This window comes from Coturnix japonica, chromosome 4, assembly GCF_001577835.2.
Source record: "Coturnix japonica isolate 7356 chromosome 4, Coturnix japonica 2.1, whole genome shotgun sequence".
NCBI classification, from domain to species: Eukaryota; Metazoa; Chordata; class Aves; order Galliformes; family Phasianidae; genus Coturnix; species Coturnix japonica.
The window spans coordinates 41,327,012-41,350,015 of NC_029519.1; the positions used below are offsets into that span (position 1 = coordinate 41,327,012).

Here is a 23,004-nt window from a genome sequence, read left to right on the forward strand (position 1 = left end):
TAAGTTATGACAATGACTGATTTATGACTTTGGCACAATCCTCAGTTGTCGCAAGAGGTCAAATTAGCCAAACACAAGCTTTTGTTTAAGTGGAGTTTCAATTAGCTTATAACAAAAGAAGCAACATTAATTAGGTGGAGATGGAATTAGCCAAAGCTAATGGAATGTGGCCTTGGAGAATCCCATCAGCTGGAGATTTTACAACCAGAGCAGCCACGAGCTTTGAGGAACAGGAGCAACAAGAAATAATCTGGGACATCCATTAGCTGGACTGTTTATGAGCTGGACTATGCACTGGACCAGAGCTGCAAAAGAATCTGGAACAGAGTTAGAATAGTTGTGCATCTTCCCAGAGAAGCAAGCAGAATTAAGTACCTTTCTGTACAGCACTGGTGCCTGGAGGGCCCTGCTGGTCAGACCTTGAAAGCTGTCACTCTGTCTTGAGGGGAACAGAATGGAGTGGTCATACAGGCAGCCTATTAAACACAGCAGTAAGGACACACAGCTGCTGAGCCAGGAGCCAAGGCATGGCTGATAAGGTTATTAAGAAGAGCAGCGTCCTTGAGTGCAGGATGGAGAAACTACGATAAGTAACAAACTGTAAGAACAGAATGGGCTGCCTGGAAAAACAGCTGTCAGCAGCAGATAGGAAGGAGATGTCTTAAGACCATAGAATCATCTGAAATGGAAGGGAAGCTCTTCCTTACATCCAATCTTAATCTCCCCTCTTTTAGATTGAAACCATTTCCCCATGTCCTTTCAAACAGACCCTGATAAAAAGCCTGTCCCTTTCCTTCTCATAGCCCCCTTTTAGATACTGAAAGGTCACTCTCAGGTCTCCCCAGAGCCTTCTCCAGGCTTCCAGCAGGAAGGACATAGCTTCAACAGCCCCCACCTTCCAAACCACATCCTAAAACCCACCCACACATTGACACTGAAAAGGGATAACATTAACTCAGTATTTACCCAGGAGCAGATTTGCTGTGAGAGCTTCTCCACAGGAGGTCTCCAGGGCAGAAGGGACCCCGGTGGCTGGTGCCTGCTGATGCTGTGTCCTGTGACAGACCATCCTGCAGCAGGATGCTTTTATGCCTTCCACTGGGCTCAGTCCTGGGAGCAGTTTGATTTCTGCCACACCGGAACCACCTTGAGTAAATGAATATAAACATACAGAAAGGGATTGTTAGAAACGTAATCGCTTTCCAAGAATAATAAAAAACACAGCAACAAAGCCTCCGCGGCCCTTTATGTTACAGAACTCTGCACATCCACTCACCACCAGCTCACACCCATGGGCAGGGAAACCATTGCAGCACATAGCCAACACCCGCACAGCCCCAGTGACCCCAAGGGAGGGGAAACAGGAGCCCCAGAGGGGTCCCTCAGCAGTGTGGGGGATAAAGGACAGGGCTGTCCTCACCTGTCACTGGTGTATAGGCATCTATGGTGCCCTGAGCTCAAATGCCTTTGTGCAGCAAGGCAGCCCACAAGCACACAGGTTTTCCCCAAACCCGAGGGCTCTGGGCAGGTGGGCTCTGCACTGTGGTTCCTCATGAGGCTCGTGCAGACATGAGAAGCCAGACTGTGGTCCCCACCGCTTCTCTATCCATGCCATCACAGGCCCTGCTGCCACATGCAGGGGGGAGCTGAGGTGTCCACAGCTGGCTCAGCTTCTGCTTCATTGCCTGTTTCTTTATTTTCCCACCAAATTTTGTGGTCTAGTCCCATCCTGGTGCAGCTCTGCAAGAGAAGGTCTCTACCGGGTGTGCTCGGTGCTGCTCTGAATGCTCAGCACAAAGCTGCATGTTGTTCTTTGGACGCCACAGAAGTCATAACATCAGGGAACAGCAAGTGAATAAACACAGACACACGCAGAAGTGAAGGCAAGCACTGCTATTTATTGACCGCCTTACTGAAGAGGGGGGAAAAAAACCAAATCAGTGGGGCGAAAAAAAGCCCTAAAAACAACACATCAAACCAAACAGTCCTAAAGGGCAGCGCCGTCAGTTCACACAGGCAGGTTCACAGGCAGGGGAGCAGCATCTGCAAGAGAAGGTGATGTTGAGGGGTGGAAGGTAATGGGCCTGCTGGGAAGGGGCTCTGGGACCCCGGGGTGCAGGGAGCACTGACCAGAAGGTGCGCTGTGCTTTCCGATAGTCGATGTCTCTCTTCAGCTGGCACAGAGAGCACAAGGGGCAGCACAGCACCGAGAAGTGGTCACCCAGGATGGAGCCCTGATGACAAAACGCCATCACGTGAAAAACCCCTCCTGGCTCCGCAAACACAGGGTCACCTGACAGCGCTTCCCCCCTCCCCAGCCCACCACTGACCGGGATGTTGTAGCGGGTGCGGTACAGTGTCCGCATGGCCACGCTGCCGCCGCACAGACAGAACTCATCCATAGCACTGGCCACCTGGCAGCTCAGGCAGGGATAGCAGAAGGCTCCACAGATGCCTGTGAGAAACAGGGAAGCCCCGAGCTCACGGCCTGGCCCAGCCCAGGAGGAGAGCACAGCAACGCTACCAACATCCCCACTACCAACATCCCCTCGGGAGGGACCCGAGACACAGGGCTGGTGCGTACTCACATACACCGCAGTCAGACATGCAGTCCAGCAGCCCTGTGTTCCAGCTGCCGGGCTGTGGGGACGCAGAGAAGCCGGGCTGGATCGTCACCACATGACGGGTGGCCATGGTCAGGGCTCTGCACTGAGCGTCCTGGAAGGCAGGATGGTTGGGAAGGAAGGGAAGAAGGGGATTCCCCCCTCAGCAGCTCCAGGGCAGCCTGCTTTTTTCCTCCACTCTCCTCCCTTCCCCACACCCAACCACCATCTCCCATCCCTCCCCACTATCCGGCTCCCTAAGGCCACCAATGCCCTGCTCCCGTCCTCCACAGCCCAGAGGCTACAGCCTCTACCTGACACCCACTCCTACCTCTGTGCCCACACCCAAAACAGCCCCACCTGAGGCCCCTTCCTTCCTCACCCCACCTTGTTCTCTCTTCAGCTTCACAGCTTCAACAGCTTTTCATTAACTGATGGCAATGCCCTGCAACATCCCATGCAAGAAGTTCCCTGTGCTCTGCCTGCCCTGAATGGGGATACAAGGCAAGGCTGCTTTGTGCTCTGATCCCCAGCACAGGGGTTGGAATCTAACCTTTGTCCCTTGCTGCTGCTCCTCCTGCACAACACCACAACCCACTCCCACTGGAATACCCATCACCCCTTCCCTTGGCAGTGCTGTTTCACCCCAATCTCCCACCGTCTTACCCCAAATCTCCCTCCAGCTGCACACACCTGCCCTGTTCCTGGCACTGTGTTGCCCTGCCCCACTCCCCAGCCCTTTTATGCCCTGGGTGCTGCCAACCTGTACTCCTCCCGGCCAACGTCCATGCGCCCCGCCTGCAGTGTGATGAGGAAGCCTGACATGACAGAGGGTGACACCTCCACCAGAACCCCAAGTGCACCCCAGATTGCTTAGGAAAGGTACAACTGGGAGAAGCCTAGTGGAAATCCATCCGTACAAGACACAAGAGGCAAGGTAAGCATTGTAAGGTAAGCATTGCTCTTTATTGGGGGCATGAATGAGGGGGGATGGGGGGAAGGCAATGGTCGCAGGTGGTCTCACACCTCTTTCCCATGAGGCAGAGGTGGTGTCGTCCTCTCTACGGCATCTGCAAGGGTAAAATGAGGCAGTGAGGAGGGGGAGGCAGCCACATACACCCCTGTGGTGTGGGGCACAAAGACAGGGCACACCGACCAGAAGATGCCCATCGCTCTCCTCTGATTGATGTCTCTCTTGATCTGGCAGACGGAGCACACGAGGCAGAAGGAGGTGACGCAGCAGTCAGAGCAGATGGAGCCCTGTGGGACAGAGAGGCAGGAGCTAAGAGCGGGGTTTCCCAAAAACACGGTTTTGACACAGAAAAGGCCGTGCCGAGCTGGTCACCCTCGGCATCTCATGTCTCTTTATGGCGATCTGCCCGCAGAGCAGCGGGCTGTCCTGCAGGAGATGGAAGCACAGCGAGCGGGACGTGCCGGCTGACTACCGGCCTCGGGACGGCAACTTATCTTTTGTCTTCCCGGTCCGAGGCAGAGCAGGAAAAGCACTTCCCACCCCCCGCACGGAGCCGATCCCCCATGGGGGCAGGAAGGCGCTGAGCGCTGCCCGCGGCCCCTCCGCCTCGATGTGCGGGGGACTGAGACAAACCGAGGGGGGGGAGAAGGGAGCACGCCGCCCGAGCCCACTGACCGGGATGTTGTAACGAGTGCGGTACATGGTCCTCATGGCCACGCTGGTCCCGCAGAGGCAGCATTCGTTCATGTCGCCGGCCACCGTGCAGGCCAAGCAGGGGAAGCAGAACAGCCCGCAGCAACCTGCAAAGGGGGACGCGCCGTCGGAACGAGCTCTCGGCCCCCGCCGCCCGCCCTGCCCCGCCGGCACTCACAGACGCTCCAGTCGGTGAAACAATCCATCAGCCCCGTCTGCCACATGGGCCTGGCGTTGGCGGCCGTGGGCATCGCCTGGGGCTGCATCGTCACCACGGTGGCCATCGCTGAGAGCCGGGCTGCGAGAGGAGGGGGCGGCAGGCAGGTGAGCGCGTCCTCGCGGCACCGCTCGCTCCAAAGGCTCCGCTCGCAGCAGCTGTGCCGAGCCGAGCTGCTGGCACCGGGATGGGGAACCAGCCGCTCCCGGGGCCGCGCTCACCTCGGTGCACGGACGGAGGGGAGGAAGAAAGTGGTGCCGGGCAGCGGGTGCTTCGCAACAAATATGTGTCTCCCCCAATGAATGCACGGCTCCTCCCTGTCCCGCGCCTCGACTCAGAGCCCAGAACAGAAACCGATAGTCAGACCGGGTGCTGCCGACCTTGCACGTGGAGACCAGGCACCTGCAGCAACGGAACGGAGCCGCAAACAAGGAGCAGCCTGCCCGTAAAGCAGCTTTTAACGGCGCCCCTCGATCCCCACGTAGGATGCGGCGAGCACTTTGCATTAAGCCATTCGCTGAGCAGGGGAAAGTAGAAAAACAGCGATCTGAAGCAGTAATTACACAAAATGTTCTGTTAGTGCTTGCTTGCAACACCGCAGTAATCCCTGCATGTTGTGGATGATGGTTGTGATGTACTGCTGTAGATGGGAGGATGTTATAAGGCTGCTCTGCTTTAACAAGGCAGAAGAACAGCAGAACGTGGGAACAGCTACGAGATGTTCCCCTTTGTCTTCTTTATCTGTGTGTGCGGGCTATTCTGATTGCTGCGGAATGCAAGGGCAATCTGAGGGACAAAAGGAGCCTTGGGAGGAAGAAAACGACCCTCAGGGACTAACAATGGATGTTAGAAGGACCCTAGATAACATCGAAGATAGCTATGGAGGCAATACCTGTTAGGCAGTCAGTGGGGGTGGCCAGGCTGATGAATTTGGGAATGAATTTGATGAAATTTGATGAATATCAGTGTCAGCAAGGTTGGAAAAGACCTCTAAGATCATCCAGTCCAATCGTCCACCTGTCACCACCAATAGTTCTCACTGAGCCATGTCCCTCAGTACATCTAAGCGTTCCTTGGACACCTCCATGGGCAGTGATTCCCTGTGCAGCCCATGCCAGCACCCGACCACTCCTGCAGGGAAGAAGTATTTCCTAGTGTCCAACCTGAATCTCCCCTGGTGCAGCTTGATGCCATTCCCCCCATCATGTGTGTAACAGATGTGAAAATATAACCTGTTTGCAAAGGATCAGCTGGGGGAGCACTCTTGGTGAGTTACCTCAGTGCTGCCCCAGCGCTGCCAATAAATACCTTGCTGGCTGGTAACTAAGCTTTGCTGTTAAGTTTCTATTCATCAGTTTATTTATACCAACACACGTGTATGTGTGTACACATCATTTTCCCTCGCTATGCTGCTCCTCCCATGCTGGGGAGTACGCAGCACCATACTACTAACCCGTGGAGGACACAGTGGGGCAAAGGCATCGCTTGTGCTGGCAGCAGTGCTCGGAGCAGTGGGACGCGATGGCAGCAGGGCCAGGCCCTTCCTGTGTGAAACCACAGCTGCTCCACCTAAAGCCCAGCACCCCGTCCTGCTCCTACCCTAGGGACAGGCAGGACCCACGCTGTTATCTGCTTCCTGCAGCTGGGGCCGCCATGTTTGGAGCTGAGATTTGGTGAACGTGCTTCCCAGAAGTGATTCCCTCATAGGCCACTCACCAGACACCTGCTTCCTGCTGCTTTGTTAATACTTGTAGTTTCCCTGTTCGTGGTCCCACCAAGCTCTGCAGTAACAAAGTACTGCATGTACTGGAGCGAGGTGCAGCACGGCCTTGGAGAGACATGGTGTCCAAGCTGGGGCTGATTCTAAACATCACCTCTTCTCTCACCCTGAGAGGATTTGTGCCCTGCTGCACACACACACACACACACACACACACACACAGACAGGTTTGGGCGTTGCTTTGTTTTCCTTCACCTTGAGGTGTAAGCCATATTTTTACACTTTGCTTTTATACTCTGTGGTATCTGGACGGGTTTCCTTGTTGTTCTGCCAGCGCTGTGCATGCAGACACTTCGTGGGCAGAGGTGTGTTGTGTTTCCTTACCAGTAAAAGAAAGGCTCTGTGAGACCCACTCTTCCTCTGCTGTTTCTTGTGTGTTTGAGAGAAGCACAGAAGCATATCAAGGCTTGGGTTGGAAGGAACCTTAAAGCCCATCCATCTCCAAGCTATGTCACGGGCAGGACTGCACCCACTAGTCCCAGGGCACCCCTGCTGCTGCAGGAGGGGCATGAGACTTCCACAGGTGCCACAGAACGTGAGCTCTTCTCAGACCAAAGTGCCTTAAAGACACATTAGTATGTAAGAAATGCAACTTTTGCCATAATCCCTAAGGTACTGTAAGAAACATTAAGACACTTACGTATAAATATCAGTTACATCACTACATTCTTGTATTACCCTGTAAGTGCTTCATAATCAAAGCTCAATAGGAAGTCAGATGCATTCAGTTTTCCCTCTTGATGTAGGTTAACTCAGCAAAATCTTTCACTATGTTCACTGGTTGAGCTGGGTGTCAGTTTCTTGCCTTGGACGCACAATGTTTGCTTTCCTTAACAGAGCTTCCTTTGTCTGCTTGGTACTGGATCAGTGTATGTCCTTGTTATCTACTTGGTACATACAAGGACTTTCTATGCAAACTGTTTAGTATTATGTTAGCAAAATTGGGAACAAAGAGTTGTTCATTGTAGCAAGACAAGCTATAGGAACTACCAACTATTTCATTTTCAGCTCTATCACGGCACCATTTGGTCGTCCCCCAGCTATTTTCCCCCAGTATGGCAAATTCCCATTGCTTGTTATGCCATAATGAGCAACCATCTTGGTGCACTGCAACTCATAACAAGTTAAACGAAACCCAAGTGAAAGTTCTTGCACCTGGTGGATGCAAAGACAAAAGTAATCTGTTCTGACTTCAGCCCTTCAGTGAACTTCTCACCTCTTCCAACTGTTGATGCAGTCAGACCAAACAACCCACTGTGATTTGTTCAGATGGCACCAGGTGTTGTGGTTTAACCTGGCAGATGGTTTTACCTGTGCGGTTTAGTTGTTGGCTCATCCCTTCCCAGTGAGATGAGGGAGAGAATCGGGAGAAACAAAGTAGAACTTGTGGGCTGAGATAAAACTATTTACTAAGATAAAGGATAATAGTTATGAATATATACACAATGCATATAACAAGTGATTCACAAGCAACCGCCCTGCTTGCCCCCTTCAAAACTCTCCTTCCTCGTGATGCCATATGGTATGGAATATCCCTTTGGCTAGTTTAAGTCCACTGCCCTAATTCTGTTCCCTTCCAGCTCCCAGGGCTCTTCGCTGTGAATGGCCTTGGCTCTGTACAGCACTGCTTAGCAGCAACTATAAACATCAGTGTGTTATCAGCATTGTTTTTCTCCTAGAACCAAACAGCATCATATCAGACACTCTGAAGAAAACAATTCCTTCCCAGCTGAAACTAAGACACGAGGGTAGACAGCTGCATGCGCACCACCTACCAGCAGGTGAACACAGGTCAGCTCTGGCATTTGAAGCTCCTGGAACAGGAGTGCCTGTTGCTCCCTCCACAGCAAGTCCCACAATGCAGACTCCAGGTAACAAAGAGAAGTGCAACCAGTATGCCAGCTGCATAACCAGCCAACCATAAAGCACTGGAAGCCCAAGAATGGTTTGGAGCCCTGTAGTTTTAACCCGCTGTTGCTATTCTTACTTTTCACAGGCCTCCCCCTACAAACAAGTTCCTTCCATAGGAGTTCAAACAGAAGAAAGCAGAAGGTAAGCAACTGGAATTAAAAGGAGGAAATGAGATTCACTTCTCAAGACAAGTTGGTAGTTTAGAGCCAACCACCACTCATGCATGCTTGGCTGGCATTAGCTGCTGGTTGTTAAGATGGTAGTCCACATTCAAATCACAGAATCATAGAATCACAGAATGGTTGTGCTGGAAAGGGATCTTAAAGCCTACCCCAACCTCCTGCTGTAGGCTGGTTGCCCCCACCAGCTCAGGCTTCCCAGAGCCCCATCCAACCTGGCCTTGAGTGCCTCCAGGGATGGGGGTCTCCCCAGAGCCTTCTCAAAGCCAAACAAGCAATCTTTCTTCAGTCCTGTGAGCTTCTTCATAGCCCTTCTCTGGACCTGCTCCGATAGCTCTGTATCCTTCTTGTGCTGGAGGCCTAGGCCTGTATGCAGTGCTCTGAGCATAAGGTACTCTGCAATACTTTCTGGTGACATTTCTGCATTCTGGAGCTCATGGAGCACTGACTGCATCCAGACATGTCAAATTAAAAATCTGATTACTTCACACAAGCTCCAAATCAGGACGTAAATGCTTTTGAAATGAACCATAACACCAAACACGTACAGATAGATTTTATTTACATACTGAAATTGCTTTGCATTTTCCTATATCCTGCCACTGAGACATCAGTCTTGTTCTGTACAAACTGCTGGGCTCGTAGTCTGGAGAGCAGGTCAGGAGTTCCCTTGTATTACATAGGAGCAACTGAGCAGCCTCACTATTAGGGAGGTTGAAGTCGTTCAAGAGTAATCACAACTTACATTGTAAAACAGTCTCATGTGCTTTGTTTCGTTGTGTTTTGTTAGTTTTGTGTTTGTTTTTAGAAAAAAAAAAGAAAAAAATAATCAGCTTTTTATAAATAAATAGAATAAACCAGAAATAATCCTATTAAAAGTGCTCCCTGCCTTACAGATATTCATTTTAGCCAGATTAAAACATCAGTATCTATAATAATTTCAACTACCTTCTTTCTAAGGGCTCTTCTACAGTTTCAGAGTTCTTCCTTTTCCACAGATTTCCAAGCACGATCCCTACGAAGAGCAGAACTCCTACAGTACGATTTGAAGCAAATTTCTTCCAACAGTCTTCAGGCTTATCTATGTCCAAAGTGTAAATCTGCAAAAGTACAATATAAACATCCCGCCGTTAGCATTATATTGACATACAAAGATTTGATGCATCGCAGACACAGGAAAGTCTATAAATCCAAAACTTCTCAGGTTCTAAACCTACCCTGAGCCCCAAAAGAAACAGGAATGCTCTGTGCTTGCAGAGGATGGGATTACTCATGGACCCTACCAAGGAATCACAGTACAAGCAGCCTAAATATGCATGTGTGCAGTTTGACAGTAAAATCTGTAAAAATGTCTGAGCAGGTAAAGAAACCTTCAGATATTTTCCTCAGCAGGAAGGCAGCCAATTCTTCAACAGGAACTTGAAGAAGAAAAACAACATTCCTGCACCTTGCATATCTCTGCTCACCCCCTGTGCTCTGGTAGAAACAAAGCAAGGGAGAGAAAGCAATGGAGCTGCTGTGCTGCCCAGCTTGCCCAGCTACACCAGACGCTACAACCAGCTCACGCTCAGCTGCTTCTCACTGTTCACCTACGTCCCTGTTGCAAAGAGGAACTAGGACACCTGCTCGCAGCAAGATTTGCCCAGCTTGGCAGCTGTTCACAGCTTGAGAAGAAAGAAAGAAAACCACACAGTGCAGCAAGAGCAGTGTTATTGAAAAACAAGAGCTAGCAATGAAACTTGATACAGAAGTCTTTCAGGAAGAATGATGAAAATAAATCTTAAACAACAAAAGTGAAAATATTTCATAGAGACACCTCCCAAAACCTCAAATCCTGCTATTCACTCCTGCACTACCCAGGAGGTCAAGAGAGAGCACATCCAACTGAAAGAAATGAAAGCCTCCCTAGGAAACCCACTCCTCCGCCATCTGCACTTGGGCAGAGATGAAGGGATGGGTTCTCATCAAACTGTCTGAAACACTGCCCACATCTCTAAATCCCAGTGTTATTCACGCCCTTAAAGCCTGTCAGCACCTTGAGCACAGAGAAATGAAAACACAAGATGGCTAAGTGAAACCCAACAGCAGCCAAGCCGTAAGATGTACCTTCAGAAACGCAAAGCAAATTTGACATCTCAGTCTCCTTCAGCAGTGCAGAAATTTGGCACCGGTGTGACCCAAACTCCTCCCTCAGACACAAATTCACTAACTTAAGGAAAACCAAGGAGGCTGTGGATGCCCCACCCCTGGAGGCATTCAAGGCCAGGCTGGATGTGGCTATGGGCAGCCTGATCTGGTGGTTGGCAACCCCGCACATGGCGGGGGGGATGAAACTGGATGGTCCTTTTCAGCCCAGGCTATTCTATGATGATTCTGTGATGAAAAGCTACTCCGTGACATGCTTATACAGCTTGGTTATTGTCACACATTCTTCGTCCCTTACATCCTGCAACCCCACCAATAAAATCCTCTCTGCAGGAAGATAATTTCTACTTGTGCCACAACTTGTAGTGCAAGGCCAATCCGCAGTGGAAAGTGGAACGCTTTCCTCCATTAATTTCCAACTACAATCTCTAAGGAAAGCAGTTGCTGACAGGTAACAGACCATAGTACTGCAGGAGTTTTATAACCCATGGACATCTCTAGTACCTGTGAGCTGCATGAACTTCCCTTCTGAAGAGTCACTGAAGTGTAATGGGCCCCAAAACATCAAATTTTGTGTTAATTCCATTCTTCACCCCTCAGACTGCTGACAGTATTAAAGGCCAGCAATTACTTTTCCTAAGGGCTAACTTGTTACAACAAGACTGAAGAATGCAATCATTCAGATAACAAGATCCTGTCTGCTTCCTTCATGGGCAAGCTCAATTTTCTTTTTTTTCCCCCTGATATACATTAAAATGTGTAACCCTCCATAAGTACAAGACTGAACACGACTGTTTCCTGCTATAAAGACAATAGTGAAATATAACATCAAATTTTAAGAGATTATAGTATTGATATTTGCTCCAGAAGGTAGTCAAAAAAAACCACAGATCCATGATCCTGAGGTAGATCTAACTGCAGCTGCTATCAGAAGCAGGAAGACATCACAGCTTAAAGTGAAGCAGAAATGATTAGAAACGGACTGAAAACCAATGCTCTACAGCCTATGGACAGCTGGAGGGTCTCTTCAAAAGACAGGTCTGTAAAAGTTACTTATGGGAAGCAAGCTTTTGTCAAAAGACTTGAATTATTTTTACACAGATATTTACAAGATGATTGTTTTTTCATGTACTTGGTGAACTGCCAAAGGTTGAAAAGTACTGATTCCTTATCAAGAACACCGATGTGTTGAAAGTAGAAACAAATCCATCATACCTGGTGTGCTAGGTGAGCACCTACGGCAGCCACTGCTGAGTAATAGGGGAAAGTCTGGTCACAGTTCATTCCTGCCACGCACAAACCCAGGACCATTGCTGTGCTGAAGCCACTGAGCCATTGCTTTGTATCTTCCTTGAATTTCAATGCTGTGGACTTTACGCCAATAATTATGTCGTCCCTCTTATCCTAGAATGAAAGGATTAACAGAAAATCTATAAACCGACTGCTGCTTCATAAGGAAAGTAAAACAGGGAGCCTTTTTAAAGCCTCCAATAGTTGTCAGTAGGAGCCCTATTTAAGTGTATTTGTAGGGTCCCAAATTAAAATCCCAATTAAAAGGTAGGTCTTTAGAGCTGTGGTAGCAGCTAACAGCTAATACCAGATGCACATTAATTTACACAGTGCAGATAAAGGGGCATGAAAATCACGTTACACTTCCAGCTTTTTATCTGCTATGTAAAACATTTGCAAAAAGCAATAAAAGTTCCAAGGGCTGGGCTACCTTTGCTGGTCATCTCAGGGTGAAGAACTGTAGCAGGTTAGTATAACTACTGAAAACCAAGGCTGTATATTAAGCAAACAATCACACACAAAGCTGTAAAACTTATCACTGCTGCTCTACCTGGTGAGCATATATGGTGTCGTAGACCAGGGTCCACATGACTCCAGCAAAGTACAAGGGCAGGCACACAGACCAGTTGCAGGACCCCTGGACAGCAGACCAGCCAAGGAGGGCTCCCCAGTTAAATGTAAGCCCTAAAAACAAAGAGAACCAAATGTAAAAATGAATTAAAAAGGTGCCAGGAGCAGTCTGTATTACATATATACAACTCAGTACCATTCGTTCAAGCATATGGCGTGCCTGCAGTTTCTTCTACAATACTGGCATCTCTATTTTCCAGCACATAGTTTCAGTCAGGTTAATTAATAAACGTAATTTGAAATTTGAAATTAAATACCAGGGAGATATAAAGAGAAATACACACAGCTACACATTCTCCCCCCATTTAAATTTGATTTTGTTATCTGAAGGAAGCATTTGCACAAAATTATTCCACTGCACTGACATCACAGCACTTCAATGTCTGTAAAACTAACTACAGAAGAGTTCACAGTAGCCAAGCATGGCACCTCCAGGCTGAAAAAGGCAATTCTAGCTGATAAAGCTGAGGGCAGCTGGAGTGAAAAGGCCAAGGTGCACAGAGATGTGTTAGTGGCACACTCTGAAACGGAAGCGTCATCACCTTCAGTGTAAGACTTGATGTAGAGGCTGAAGACTAAAGAAATGTATTTTTAAGAAAGGTTTAAAGACAACCCTTCAAGTCGAGCTCTTTCTCAAGTGACAAACATTCATTTTCTCTCAATGCTTCAAAAGACAGGACTGCTTATGAACAAAAAATGAGACAGAACACAGTTCCTGCATGTGTAATGTAATGTTTCTTAAGCAGAAACACTGCTTAAGAAGCTTCTGGCATAGCCAAACATTGCCTGCAAGCTAATCTTATTTTAACATATAGCTGCATAAAACCAGACTGCTGAAGTTCAATCACTAACTAATTGGTGGAACTCCCCAAAAGCTAGATCAGAAGGAAGGGACTGAAAACATTTCCAACTCACCCAAAACTAACTGTGGCCAATATGTTATTCTCTTCATCAGAGGGTAGGTGATCACAAGAGACAAGGAGGCTGCTCCCAGCATGATACTGTAAAGAGCACCAAGCAACCTTACTGTTTGCTGGGCTAAAGATCACAAGACACTGTATAGCATTACACGTGCTGAACTACTGAACAACAAGCACTAAACTGCTTCCATGACTACAACCCCTCTGATCCCAGCATGTCTGCTGTTCAAAATCCTTCTTTGTCTTTAACAAGGACAAAGAAGGAAATACCAAGCAACAGAAGGTAACTTGTATGGCACCTGTAGTAATTCAGACACAGAAGCACACAGAGAGCCAGGCTGAGCTGTCCACCAAGGAAAATGAAGGACTGAAAAGTGGAGATTTCTCCAGCTGCCAGGGGTCTTCCTGCTGTCCTTGCAACCTAAACATGGAAGGAATCACATTAATACTCCACTCAACGTATTCTGAATCTATCACAAAAATTAAAGCCACGGCATGTTATACAACACATGGAAAAAGGCAATTATTTTAACCCTAATTGGGGTCCTGTTGAATTTAATTAATCTCTTAGGAGTAGAGAAACCGTGCCAGGTAAACTGATGGAAGAAACTGATATTAGAAAAACCTTTAAGCTGAAATGAGTGCCAAGCATCCAAACAAACAAATCCACAAAAACAAAAGGGAAAACAGGTTTTGCATTTGTATGATGCATGGGTCTAATGTCAATTTGGGGCAGTTTGAAAGCCAGCTTCCTACAGAATTACTAAATAGGTATCAAGTGTTCTGCACATGCCTTAATAATGTGAAGGGAGGAAGAAATATATCATAGCAGAAAGGTATGTTCACGCTTGGGAATGATTCTCTCAGCAGCCATTCTCTAGAGGAAACTAATGATTGAAGAAATACATATATATTTAAAAGAGGATAGAATCATGCAATCACAGGACTACTGAATGGTTGGGTTGCAAGGAACCTTAAAGCCCACGCAGTCCAATGCTTTAGCATTATATAAAGCAAAATTATTTCCATGACCCTAGGAAGAAACACAAATGAACTGCTCTCTTGCTGGACAAAGACACAGAGGAGGAACATCTCCACCTGCTTGTCGTAGTCACGGTCCCACAGGTCATTGATGGTGCATCCAGCCCCACGCATGAGGACCGCCCCAGCGCCGAACAGCGTCAGCATGTGCCAGTCAGGCAGGCAGCCCGGCTCAGCCGCCAGCCCGATGCTCCATGTGCACGGCAGGTACAGCAGCCACGTCCCTGCGGGCAGAACGAGCTGGGGATGAGCGAGGGGGCAGGGAGAGCATCACCGAGCGGGCTCACAGCTCCACCGGGCGCTGCGCACCTACCGGCGGGCTGGTGCAGCCGCATCAGGTGCAGGTATGGCCGCAGCGGACCCGGCGCGGCGCGCACCAGCTCGGCCGCCGAGAAGCTGAGAGGCCGCCGGGAGCCCAGCGGGGCGGCAGGGCGGCGGGGCGCCACGATGGCGGCGGGCAGCGCCGGGCGAGCAGCGTGTAAGCGGCAGGAAGCACGGCTCAATCCCAACAGCAGCGCCGCCATCTTGTCGTAGCCGGAAGCTCTTCCGGCGGGGCGATGTGGGGCGCCATACCGCATGCGTAGTGCCGTTGCCCGGTAAGTGAAGTTAAAAGCAGCCCTCGGTTGTGTGGGGACCTCGCCTGAGGGAGCCAAGTAACAACACAGCAACGCATTTAGTCTGTCACTACTCTCACTTAGTGTCTCACTACAAGCCCCTCTGCTGTTTGGCTACACGGCATTGGGGAGGCCTCACCTCGAGTACTGTGTTCAGTTTGGGGCACCTCGGTACAGAAAGGACACTGAAGTGCTGGAGCCGGTCCAGAGAAGGGCAACAAGGCTTGTGAGGGGCTTGGAAAACCAACCCTATGAGGAGAGACTGAAGGAACTGGGGCTGTTTTGTCTGGGGAAGAGAAGGCTGAGGGGAGACCTTACTGCTCTCTTCCAATACCTGAAAGGTGCTTACAGCAAGAGCTGGTCTCTTCTCACTGGAGACAGGTGACAGGATGAGGGGACTCAGCCTCAAGTTGCACCAGGGTAAGTTTAGGTTGGATGTTAGGAAACACTTCCTTACAGAAAGGGTTGCTCAACACTGGAATAGGCTACCCAGGGAGGTGGTTGAGTCACCATCCCTGAATGTGCTTAAAAGGCGTTTGGATGTGGTGCTCAGTGACGTGATTTAGTGGAGTGTTGTAAGAGTTAAGCTAGTATGGACTGGTCACAGTTGGACTCGATGATCTTTCAGGTCTTTTCCAACCTGAGCAATTCTGTGATTATATGAAAGTGTTTAATGCACACAATTTCCTTCAGATTACTGCATGCAAATACAGATGTACCCACACAGCAGCGTATGTCTCATTTTCCAGACCATAAGAATCATAGAATCACAAGGCAGTAAACATTCACAGTTTTGCAATGGGCTTCCAGATTTGCAGCCTCATTCCCTTGGTTCTCTGTCACCTTATTGCAAATAAATCATAAACTGGGGATGTGAGCTTTGGATGGAGCTGTAAAAGTTAATCTGGTGAGGTATGATGTGGGCAATAAAAACTTTCCTGAGCTACCATTCAGGGGTTCTTAGAAAACAGTTTCCCCATCATGCTTCCTCCAGCACTGAGAACTGTTGCACGGTCAAAAACCAAGAGAAACAGTTTTAGTTCCTCAAATTGGTGACTGCCAGGAGGAAGTAGAAAACCAGTGTAATAAGAAAGAGACTTTCACATGTCTCACATTCTCTGTTCTGATAAGTGGCACTCCGCAGCTGTAAACCAATGTGCTAAGGACCATAAAAGATACTCATGCAGAGTAAAACTCTTAAATTATTATATATTTTTTTCCATTTTAGTCGTATTTCACAACAAGAAGAGTCACCCCAGGCTTAATTCAGGCCTAGGAAACCTCCAGGAAACCTTCACTGCTGTTCATCTATGCTGAGGAAAACCATCCTGCATCCTGACCTGTCCTGTCAGACACAGATCACTGTCTTGTTAAGTAAGTTTTATTCCATTTGCTGTTACAATGACAATGTTTCTGGTCATATTCTCTGAAATAAGCAATGAGCAAAACCCAGGACTTCTGCAGGCTGCTTTTTAGAAGCTCAGGGTAACAAGCTAGAAAAGTTTCTTCAATATAAGATTTCTATTCCTTGTAAAGTACCCTGGCCCTTCACAAACAATTTTCCATCTAGGGAATGAAAGATTGCACTTGTTAAAGAAAACATCAAAGGTCATTAACGCCCCACTGCCATCTTCCTCTCACAACTGCCAAATTGTTCCCCATTCTCAGGAGACTCCCCTTTCCCTATTTTCATGTGATATTACTCCACCTTCCATCATCTGATTTACAGTAAATCAAGCATGAGCAATTCTGTTTCCTGTGTTAGAAATGAAAACGAATGTAGGTTGTGATCAGAGATCAAGGCGTGGTGTAAATATGCAGCTCTGAGTCTCCAGCCACTGCTCTCCCAGCAGGTAATAACCACCCCCAGCTGGGCAGGATTTCTAGGAAAACTGCCAAAAGTTAATCTAAATTGCTTTATTTCATTAAAAAAAAAAAAAAAGAAAGAAAAAAAAACGAGAAAAAAACAAGAAAAAAAAGGGAAAAGGTCCAATATCAAAGCACATACGCTGCGTAAGCAAACACTCCTTTCACACTCTGCATCGAAATACAAATTTTATTGTGCCTTTTTGATCACAGTTCCAAAGAACATCCACTTGCTTGGTGCTGTAAAGCCTTCTTGTGAGCCACAAACCACTCCTCCTGCCTTGAAACCCGGCTGAGCCAGTAGCATCATTTTAAAGCTCAAAGAAGGGAAGTACGGTGCATGTTAGCTTTCTCCCCGCTGTGCTATGAGTGTTGTAAGGCGCTGATGGTGCTGTGAGTTGTGTGCTTCCAAGAGAACCAGCTGCACTAGTGGGAACTCACCTTATACAGGTGATAGAAGCTGTCGTGAGACAACTTTCTCCCAAACAGGCTGTTTCCCCAGCAGGAGGGATGCGAGCCCCTCCAGTATTGCTGTCAGGGTGCTGGAGCCTTTCTGGTGACCTGGCTTTCTCCAGCCTGTGACTACAACCTCCCTACCTGGTAAAAACAAGTGGCACCACATGGCGAGCCCTGTTACTCTGCGTGCTCAAATGCAAGCAATGGCCTTAGCATTCCTGATCACGTAGAAACCATAAGAGAAGGCTGGCAGGCCGAGCATGCTGCCAGGGGCAAGGGCCATCTCGTGCAGTGCGGGGAGCGTCTCATTGTCCACCATCCGCAGCAGGCGGCCATTCAGCTGCACCTCTCTGCCAAGGTACGATGGGACACTGCAGGTGTGCTCACCCGCATCATCTCTGGCTCTGGGCGTGAGCAAGGGCACCCGGAGCAGCACGAGAAACAGCCCCCAAATAGGCAAGGTTTCTGAGGCTGCCTACAGTCCTTGCTCCAGGAGGAAGAGGTGTGGGCTCACCTGGACAGGATGCTGTCCTTGCCGTGGGGCAGCAGCAGGTACTGATCCACGCTCTTACTCCACAACCGCTTAGGCAGCTGCAAGCTCTGGGTCACGTTGGAGAGGTTCAAGGCAAACAGTGTCACATCCCCTTCCCGGTATTTGGGGCTGCAGGAGAGAGACAACGGGTTTGGTAGAAACAACAGGCGCCCACACACCTCCTCTGGGTCACTGCCCTGGGGTGGCTGCACGACCGTAGTGCTGCCACCGCGTGGGCAATAGCTGCTTACTGCCGAGGGTTGGTGCAGTGCAGGTAGACCCGCAGGCGCCGCACATCCGCTCGCTCCACGCTGGCCTCCAGTACCCGGGTGCCCACCAGCCTCTTGTATAGCAGCGACAGCCAGTAGTCCTGGGGGAATGGGATTCATCTCCACCTAGCACTCATTTTTTTGAGGCAACTCCACTTCTGGTCCCCATAGCTTTTCATGTCACACCATGATTTTGGCAGTGCTGTGCCCCTTCTATGAGGCTCTGTGGAGCTAGTAGGGAGCCCATAGGGGACACACTGCCCTCCATGCAGGAAAACCCCATGTCAGACTCATGGGCACAACATCAGGGAGAAATACCCAGTGTTTTTGGCAGCCCGGTGACATGGTGTTTCCTGATAGGTCACATACGCACCGGCAAGGGCGTGAAGCTGGCATCCACCAGGTGATAGCTGCCAGCACCAAAGAAGACCTGCCTCATCACCACATCAATGCCATGCCGAGCCGCCAGCCCCAGCTTGTCCAGCCACCTGCCAGGAACCCGCCACAGGTCACACTGGGGCTCAGCATGAGAGCAGCTCCCATGCTCCTGCCCTGCCACTCACATGAATCCGGCCACATAGGTGTTGGAGAGCTGGGGGGCCCCCCCACCATATGCTGAGCTGGTCTCACCCAGCCATACCTTCTTGCCGGGCACTGTTGCTTCCACGATCTATGTGGAGAGAGAAGGGAAATAGGAGACGGGTCAAGTTTTGTCTGCTGAGGTTACTGCAGCCACCTATGCCCATTGCTCTTATTACTTTTGCTACTATTAAGGTTTCTTGCACTGTCAGCAGCAGCTGAGTTTGGAGGATGCTTATTAATTGTTGCACAGCCAAACAGTCTCTGTGTGCAAGGCCACATGGGGAGGATTAAAGAAGAGCAGGTACCTCCAGGACATCATGTACAGCGGTGGCAAAGGAGTCCAGCACATCAGGGCTCAGGAAATCCTCCCTCGTTGCACTTCGGCCATTTACATAGTAGCTGGAAATGGGGAAAAAAAAACAACAGCTGAAATGAAGGAAAAATATCTACGTTGGTATCTACTCTCATGCAAGGCCAAAGTGTCCCTGCACCAGCTGCTGTTCTAAGGGACAGAGCCACTGCTTGTCCTTGCAACCGCTCTGCATGCATCTGGTTTGTGCTGAGCCACATGCCTTCCCAGTCATGTATCTTTCTGTAGCTGGAGGACTCGGTGCAAGCCCCAGGTGTGGGTGGAGAGGTCCTGCAGGTGGACCAAGGCTGCTCTTGTTCCCCACCAAAGTACAGCATATGCCTAAAGGCTGCAAAGCTCTCCATGCGAGAGGGACAGATACAGTGCAGCTCTGCGTGTCATTTTGAGAAGCCAAGCTGCTGTGCTGTCACTTCTCTTCACATCACTTCTCTTTTTATTGGTAAAACATGTTTAGCAATCAAAATGACCTTGCACACACTGCAGTCCCTGCTGCTGTATGCTGCAACACCTGGCATAGATTTGGGGTCTTCTTCGAATACTGTTGTTTAGAGCAAAGCACTATACAGAGACATCTGGGACCTGCCAGCAGAGGTGTTTCACCTCCTGCTTTCCACTAGCACATGTGAATCGACAGTTCTTAACAAGAATAACAGCCAATAAGCAGAGCAGTGATGGCAGCTGACGGTACTCACTGGTGCCAGGTGACAGCGTCAATCGCCTTCCCTCCGGATTTCAGGAAGCTGCAGTCAAACAAGGGTTATAGCAGGTACTGGTGACATCCTGCAGTACCCACCCTATGTCCCTGCCCACCGTGGTCCCCAGAGCACGTCATTGCTATCCTCCCAGCGGTGTCACGCGGGCCCTGGGCACCCTGCCTACCTTCTGAGCAGGCTCTGGGTGTGCTTGTGGGGCTGCCCCACATCAGGGCCGTACAGCTCAGCGTGTCGGTACAGGGGATACTGGCTCAGGAGCTGCCGCAGGTGGATAAAATCACGTCCCAGCTGGAAGCCATCGATGTAAATGCCCGACTTCTTCCTGAAGCTGTTGGGCTCTGGGGAAGAGGTGCCCATCAGCACCACTCTGTGCACAGGGCTCATCCCCAGCCAAAGCGGGAGTGCTTACCATTGCCCAGCTCCCAGGAGATGTTGTAGCTGCGCTGTGCACAGTAGCCCAGCAGCTGCTTGGCGTTGGAGCTGTCCCAGCGCAGGCCAGCCCTGCGCAGCAGTGCGTTCAGCCCAAACACCAGGCGGAAGCCTGAGCAGCTGGCAAACGTGTGGAGGATGTCCAGAGTGTTCCCTGCAGGGAGCAGAGGGCAGCTTCATCCTCAGGCCTCAGCGTGGAGTTGGTCACCGCAGGCTGCGGTCTGTTGGTTGCAAACCCTACTGGGAAAACCCATCAAAAACTTACTTGTAATGGTGGTGTTTTTGTGCTTTTTCCAGGACTGTTCAGCGAGGAGCAGTTTCTCCTGGATGGGCCACTGGGTGAGCAGAAGATTTGGAACCACAGCAAAGCTGGGCTGTGCTTCACACACATCTATAGGGCAGAAGAAGGATGGGAGAAACCAAGCTGTCATCGCCATATCAGGCAACACGCGAAGGGTCATACCCAGCGCAAGGAACTGGGAGGTGCGTGGGTGGGGCTGAGCACTGCACATCCATTTCTGTGCAGCACGGGATCAAATCCCTCTTACTGCCATTGGCCTGAAATTCCGACAAGGCTTCCTCTTCCCAGGTTGAATCTTTTTTGGGATTGAAGATCAGGAAGTCTGTATTGGTACCACCAAACCTCAGGTATCCTGGGGAGAGCCCGCTGGCCAGAGTGTGCAGCTTGGGGTGTCTGTGGAAGGTAAATGAAATGCCAGGGTCGTCTCCCACATGGAGGCAAAGCATCAGCAGCATTCAGAGAGACACCTTGCAGCAGAGGATCTGAGACACCCATCCCGTCAAAATGTGGGCTTCAAGCTGGCTGTGCACTGTTTCTCCCTATTTCCATGGACAACCACCAAATGGATGGATTTTGTTCCAAAGCGAGAGCATGTATGGAATGAGTATTCAAAGTAGAGCAGACGTTGTGCAGGACATGCAGTTCCAGTGCTATCTGGGATGGCAGCAGCCCTATCTCACCCTGTGGGGACACTCAGCAGATACAGGGCCACCAAGCACTTCCTGGTGTCATTGCAGCTGCCTGCCTTCAGATAAAGCTGGTTTTTGCCTTACAGCTTTGGAGCAATGGGGCAGGGCTAGAACTTGGGATCAGGAGGGCGAAAAGGAAAGAAATTAAAAGGCTTTAGGAAAAACAAAGCAAAACACAAAAAGTTGAATCCAAAGGAGAAGAGAACAAAGAAATAGAGCTGAAAGAACGTGACCGGAGTCCATCACCTGGAAGCCCTGAGCTGGGATTTGCTCACAGGCAGAAAAAGGCTTTGATTGTAGCAGCTACTTGTTCACCTCTACGTGCAGCAGAAGCTCTCTGGCATTCACTGGGGCTCACAGCACCCAGAGCCCTGCTAAGCATCCACAGAGCCGCACCGAGGCTCATGCTGCCTCTCTCCCAGCCAGCAACATCATCCCCTGCCAGCGTCTCGCACCAGCACCTGGCATCCTCTCACCCGTTCCCCCAGGAGCGGCTGGGGCTGCAGGGCTCACCTGAGCAGGGCAACAAAGCGCGGGTCACGGGCCAAGCTGGCATCCAGTGTAAGAGAGAGGAAGGCTGGGCTTACCGCCCCGATGGCTTCCCGCAGCCCCAGCTGCAGCTCTGCCGTCTGCCTCGGCGGCACAGAGAGCAACAGCAACAGCAGCAGCAGCACCAGCATCCTTCCTTCTCCTCCTCCTCCTCCTCCTCACCTTCCTCCTCCTCCGGGCCGCGCCACCGCCCCAGCACCACCCCTGGAGGGCGGGCAACCCCAGCACCGCCCCGCAGCCGCCCGCTCCCAGTTTTCCCGATATGAAGTCACCCTCCATGAGAACGAGACCAACCAGATCGCATCGGCGCTGCCGTTCGGAAACACACCCACGGCTCTGCCGGAGCGGAAGCATCAGCGACACTCCCCATAGCACCACGATCACCAGGATGCTTCCAATTCTGGGCTATGGCACGTGTCTACCCTTTGCGGGGTGAGCTGCAGCAGCTCCTTCATCCACCCCACGGGTGTTGCAGCAGCCACCCAGCCCTGCGACCGGGATGCTACATCTGGGATACAGTCCACAGACAGTAGATGGTGGGAACGATGGGTCTGGTGCTTGCTGGCACTTGGGGAGCGTGCAGCCTCTTGCAGCTGCAGAGTAGCACTACATTATCATTACATAGCAATTAGCATCACTTATTGGGGCATATAAACATCCTGCAAGCAAAGGGAGATGAATACAGAAGCGTTTGTCACCCATAGAAGTACAAGCAGAGTGCTTCACTGGGAGCTACAGAGCAAGGGCAAGAGGGCCAGGACATGCCTAAAAACTCCTTCTTAGCACTGATGCTCCACACTGGCCTCATCCCACTGCCACCACACAGCCCTGCTGCTCCCCAGCCAGCGGTGCCAATGGCAGGCACACAGCAGGAGCTTATAGCAACAGCTTATAGCTTTCTGGGAATGTCTGCAGCCCAACCACGGAAGTGCTGAGCTATCACCAGCAGCAGCACCCCTGTTCTTCCTGAGCAACAACCAGCTGACTTGTATTTATGTGTGCAAAGGGAACACAGAAGGGAAGAATAAACAGTGCAAAAGGCCAAACGGCTCTTGTGGCATCACAGCATTTATGCAGACCAACAGAACTGGCCGTGTCGGATTAGTGTATAAAAGAAACCTCACTGAAATAAAACTCAGTTGCAAAAGTAGATTATGTACCTAAAATGAGGCTTCTTAAATAATTAAAACCACAGGCTGTGCTTCTCAAAGGCCTCCTGCATCATCTTCATGTCTCCTCACATTTTGTACCA

The 23,004-nt window shown here is 50.1% G+C and overlaps 4 protein-coding genes and 1 long non-coding RNA gene across 10 annotated transcripts; 1 reads left to right on the forward strand and 4 right to left on the reverse strand.

Annotated features, from left to right (window-relative positions):
• Positions 1-1,878: 1,878 nt before the first annotated feature.
• On the reverse strand, positions 1,879-3,354 carry LOC107313421 (placenta-specific gene 8 protein-like). Of its 2 annotated transcripts, none has more exons than XM_015861603.2 (5): positions 3,270-3,354; positions 2,589-2,718; positions 2,331-2,455; positions 2,131-2,234; positions 1,879-2,043 (listed from the first exon to the last, which is right to left on the reverse strand). In XM_015861603.2, coding segments are annotated over exons 2-5 (336 nt in total). In that variant the 5' UTR covers positions 2,695-2,718; positions 3,270-3,354; the 3' UTR covers positions 1,879-2,042. The 2 variants fall into 2 exon arrangements, with proteins under 2 accessions (XP_015717089.1, XP_015717090.1); XM_015861604.2 differs by lacking the exon at positions 3,270-3,354 and adding an exon at positions 2,991-3,150.
• Positions 3,355-3,541: 187 nt separating this feature from the next.
• LOC107313420 (placenta-specific gene 8 protein-like) lies at positions 3,542-4,826 on the reverse strand. Of its 2 annotated transcripts, XM_015861602.2 has the most exons (5): positions 4,708-4,826; positions 4,448-4,567; positions 4,252-4,376; positions 3,760-3,863; positions 3,542-3,673 (listed from the first exon to the last, which is right to left on the reverse strand). In XM_015861602.2, coding segments are annotated over exons 2-5 (336 nt in total). In that variant the 5' UTR covers positions 4,554-4,567; positions 4,708-4,826; the 3' UTR covers positions 3,542-3,672. The 2 variants fall into 2 exon arrangements, with proteins under 2 accessions (XP_015717088.1, XP_015717087.1); XM_015861601.2 differs by lacking the exon at positions 4,708-4,826 and having other exon boundaries at positions 4,448-4,701.
• A 4,071-nt stretch (positions 4,827-8,897) lies between these two features.
• On the reverse strand, positions 8,898-14,960 carry COQ2 (coenzyme Q2, polyprenyltransferase). The gene is made up of 7 exons (XM_015861625.2): positions 14,696-14,960; positions 14,440-14,606; positions 13,641-13,762; positions 13,337-13,422; positions 12,342-12,475; positions 11,717-11,905; positions 8,898-9,456 (listed from the first exon to the last, which is right to left on the reverse strand). The coding sequence occupies exons 1-7, from the start codon at positions 14,958-14,960 to the stop codon at positions 9,301-9,303; spliced, it is 1,119 nt and encodes a 372-aa protein (XP_015717111.1). The 3' UTR covers positions 8,898-9,300.
• Positions 14,505-22,976, forward strand: LOC107313431. 2 transcript variants are annotated; one of them, XR_001554993.2, is made up of 3 exons: positions 14,505-14,589; positions 16,225-16,370; positions 20,511-22,976. It is a non-coding gene; the product is annotated as an uncharacterized LOC107313431 (long non-coding RNA). The 2 variants fall into 2 exon arrangements; XR_001554992.2 differs by lacking the exon at positions 14,505-14,589 and adding an exon at positions 14,600-14,726.
• HPSE (heparanase) lies at positions 17,035-21,915 on the reverse strand. 3 transcript variants are annotated; one of them, XM_015861614.2, is made up of 13 exons: positions 21,717-21,915; positions 20,762-20,907; positions 20,479-20,604; positions 20,194-20,367; positions 19,951-20,122; positions 19,764-19,811; positions 19,007-19,100; positions 18,683-18,789; positions 18,493-18,607; positions 18,102-18,220; positions 17,833-17,979; positions 17,460-17,668; positions 17,035-17,303 (listed from the first exon to the last, which is right to left on the reverse strand). In XM_015861614.2, exons 1-12 carry the CDS (start codon positions 21,881-21,883, stop codon positions 17,509-17,511), a joined length of 1,575 nt encoding a protein of 524 aa, XP_015717100.1. In that variant the 5' UTR covers positions 21,884-21,915; the 3' UTR covers positions 17,035-17,303; positions 17,460-17,508. The 3 variants fall into 3 exon arrangements, with proteins under 3 accessions (XP_015717100.1, XP_015717102.1, XP_015717099.1); XM_015861616.2 differs by having other exon boundaries at positions 17,035-17,668; positions 20,765-20,907; XM_015861613.2 differs by having other exon boundaries at positions 17,035-17,668.
• Positions 22,977-23,004: the final 28 nt, after the last annotated feature.

Excerpts from the sequence above, each read along its gene's own strand:
- LOC107313421 (XM_015861603.2), bottom strand. The coding sequence starts at position 2,694 with ATGGCCACCCGTCATGTGGTGACGATCCAGCCCGGCTTCTCTGCGTCC. Across the intron at positions 2,456-2,588 it reads CATGTCTGACTGCGGTGTAT|GCATCTGTGGAGCCTTCTGC; the intron begins GTGAGTACGCAC and ends TGTTTCTCACAG. Across the intron at positions 2,235-2,330 it reads GCACCCGCTACAACATCCCG|GGCTCCATCCTGGGTGACCA; the intron begins GTCAGTGGTGGG and ends TTTTGTCATCAG.
- LOC107313420 (XM_015861602.2), bottom strand. The coding sequence starts at position 4,553 with ATGGCCACCGTGGTGACGATGCAGCCCCAGGCGATGCCCACGGCCGCC. Across the intron at positions 4,377-4,447 it reads TTTCACCGACTGGAGCGTCT|GTTGCTGCGGGCTGTTCTGC; the intron begins GTGAGTGCCGGC and ends CCCCCTTTGCAG. Across the intron at positions 3,864-4,251 it reads GCACTCGTTACAACATCCCG|GGCTCCATCTGCTCTGACTG; the intron begins GTCAGTGGGCTC and ends TCTGTCCCACAG.
- COQ2 (XM_015861625.2), bottom strand. The coding sequence starts at position 14,960 with ATGCGGTATGGCGCCCCACATCGCCCCGCCGGAAGAGCTTCCGGCTAC. Across the intron at positions 13,423-13,640 it reads CTGTGTCTGAATTACTACAG|TATCATGCTGGGAGCAGCCT; the intron begins GTGCCATACAAG and ends TGCTCTTTACAG. Across the intron at positions 12,476-13,336 it reads TTGGCCACAGTTAGTTTTGG|GGCTTACATTTAACTGGGGA; the intron begins GTGAGTTGGAAA and ends CTTTGTTTTTAG.
- HPSE (XM_015861614.2), bottom strand. The coding sequence starts at position 21,883 with ATGCTGGTGCTGCTGCTGCTGTTGCTGTTGCTCTCTGTGCCGCCGAGG. Across the intron at positions 19,812-19,950 it reads ACCCAGAGCCTGCTCAGAAG|CTTCCTGAAATCCGGAGGGA; the intron begins GTAGGCAGGGTG and ends GTTTGACTGCAG. Across the intron at positions 18,790-19,006 it reads CTGTACATGATGTCCTGGAG|ATCGTGGAAGCAACAGTGCC; the intron begins GTACCTGCTCTT and ends CTCTCCACATAG.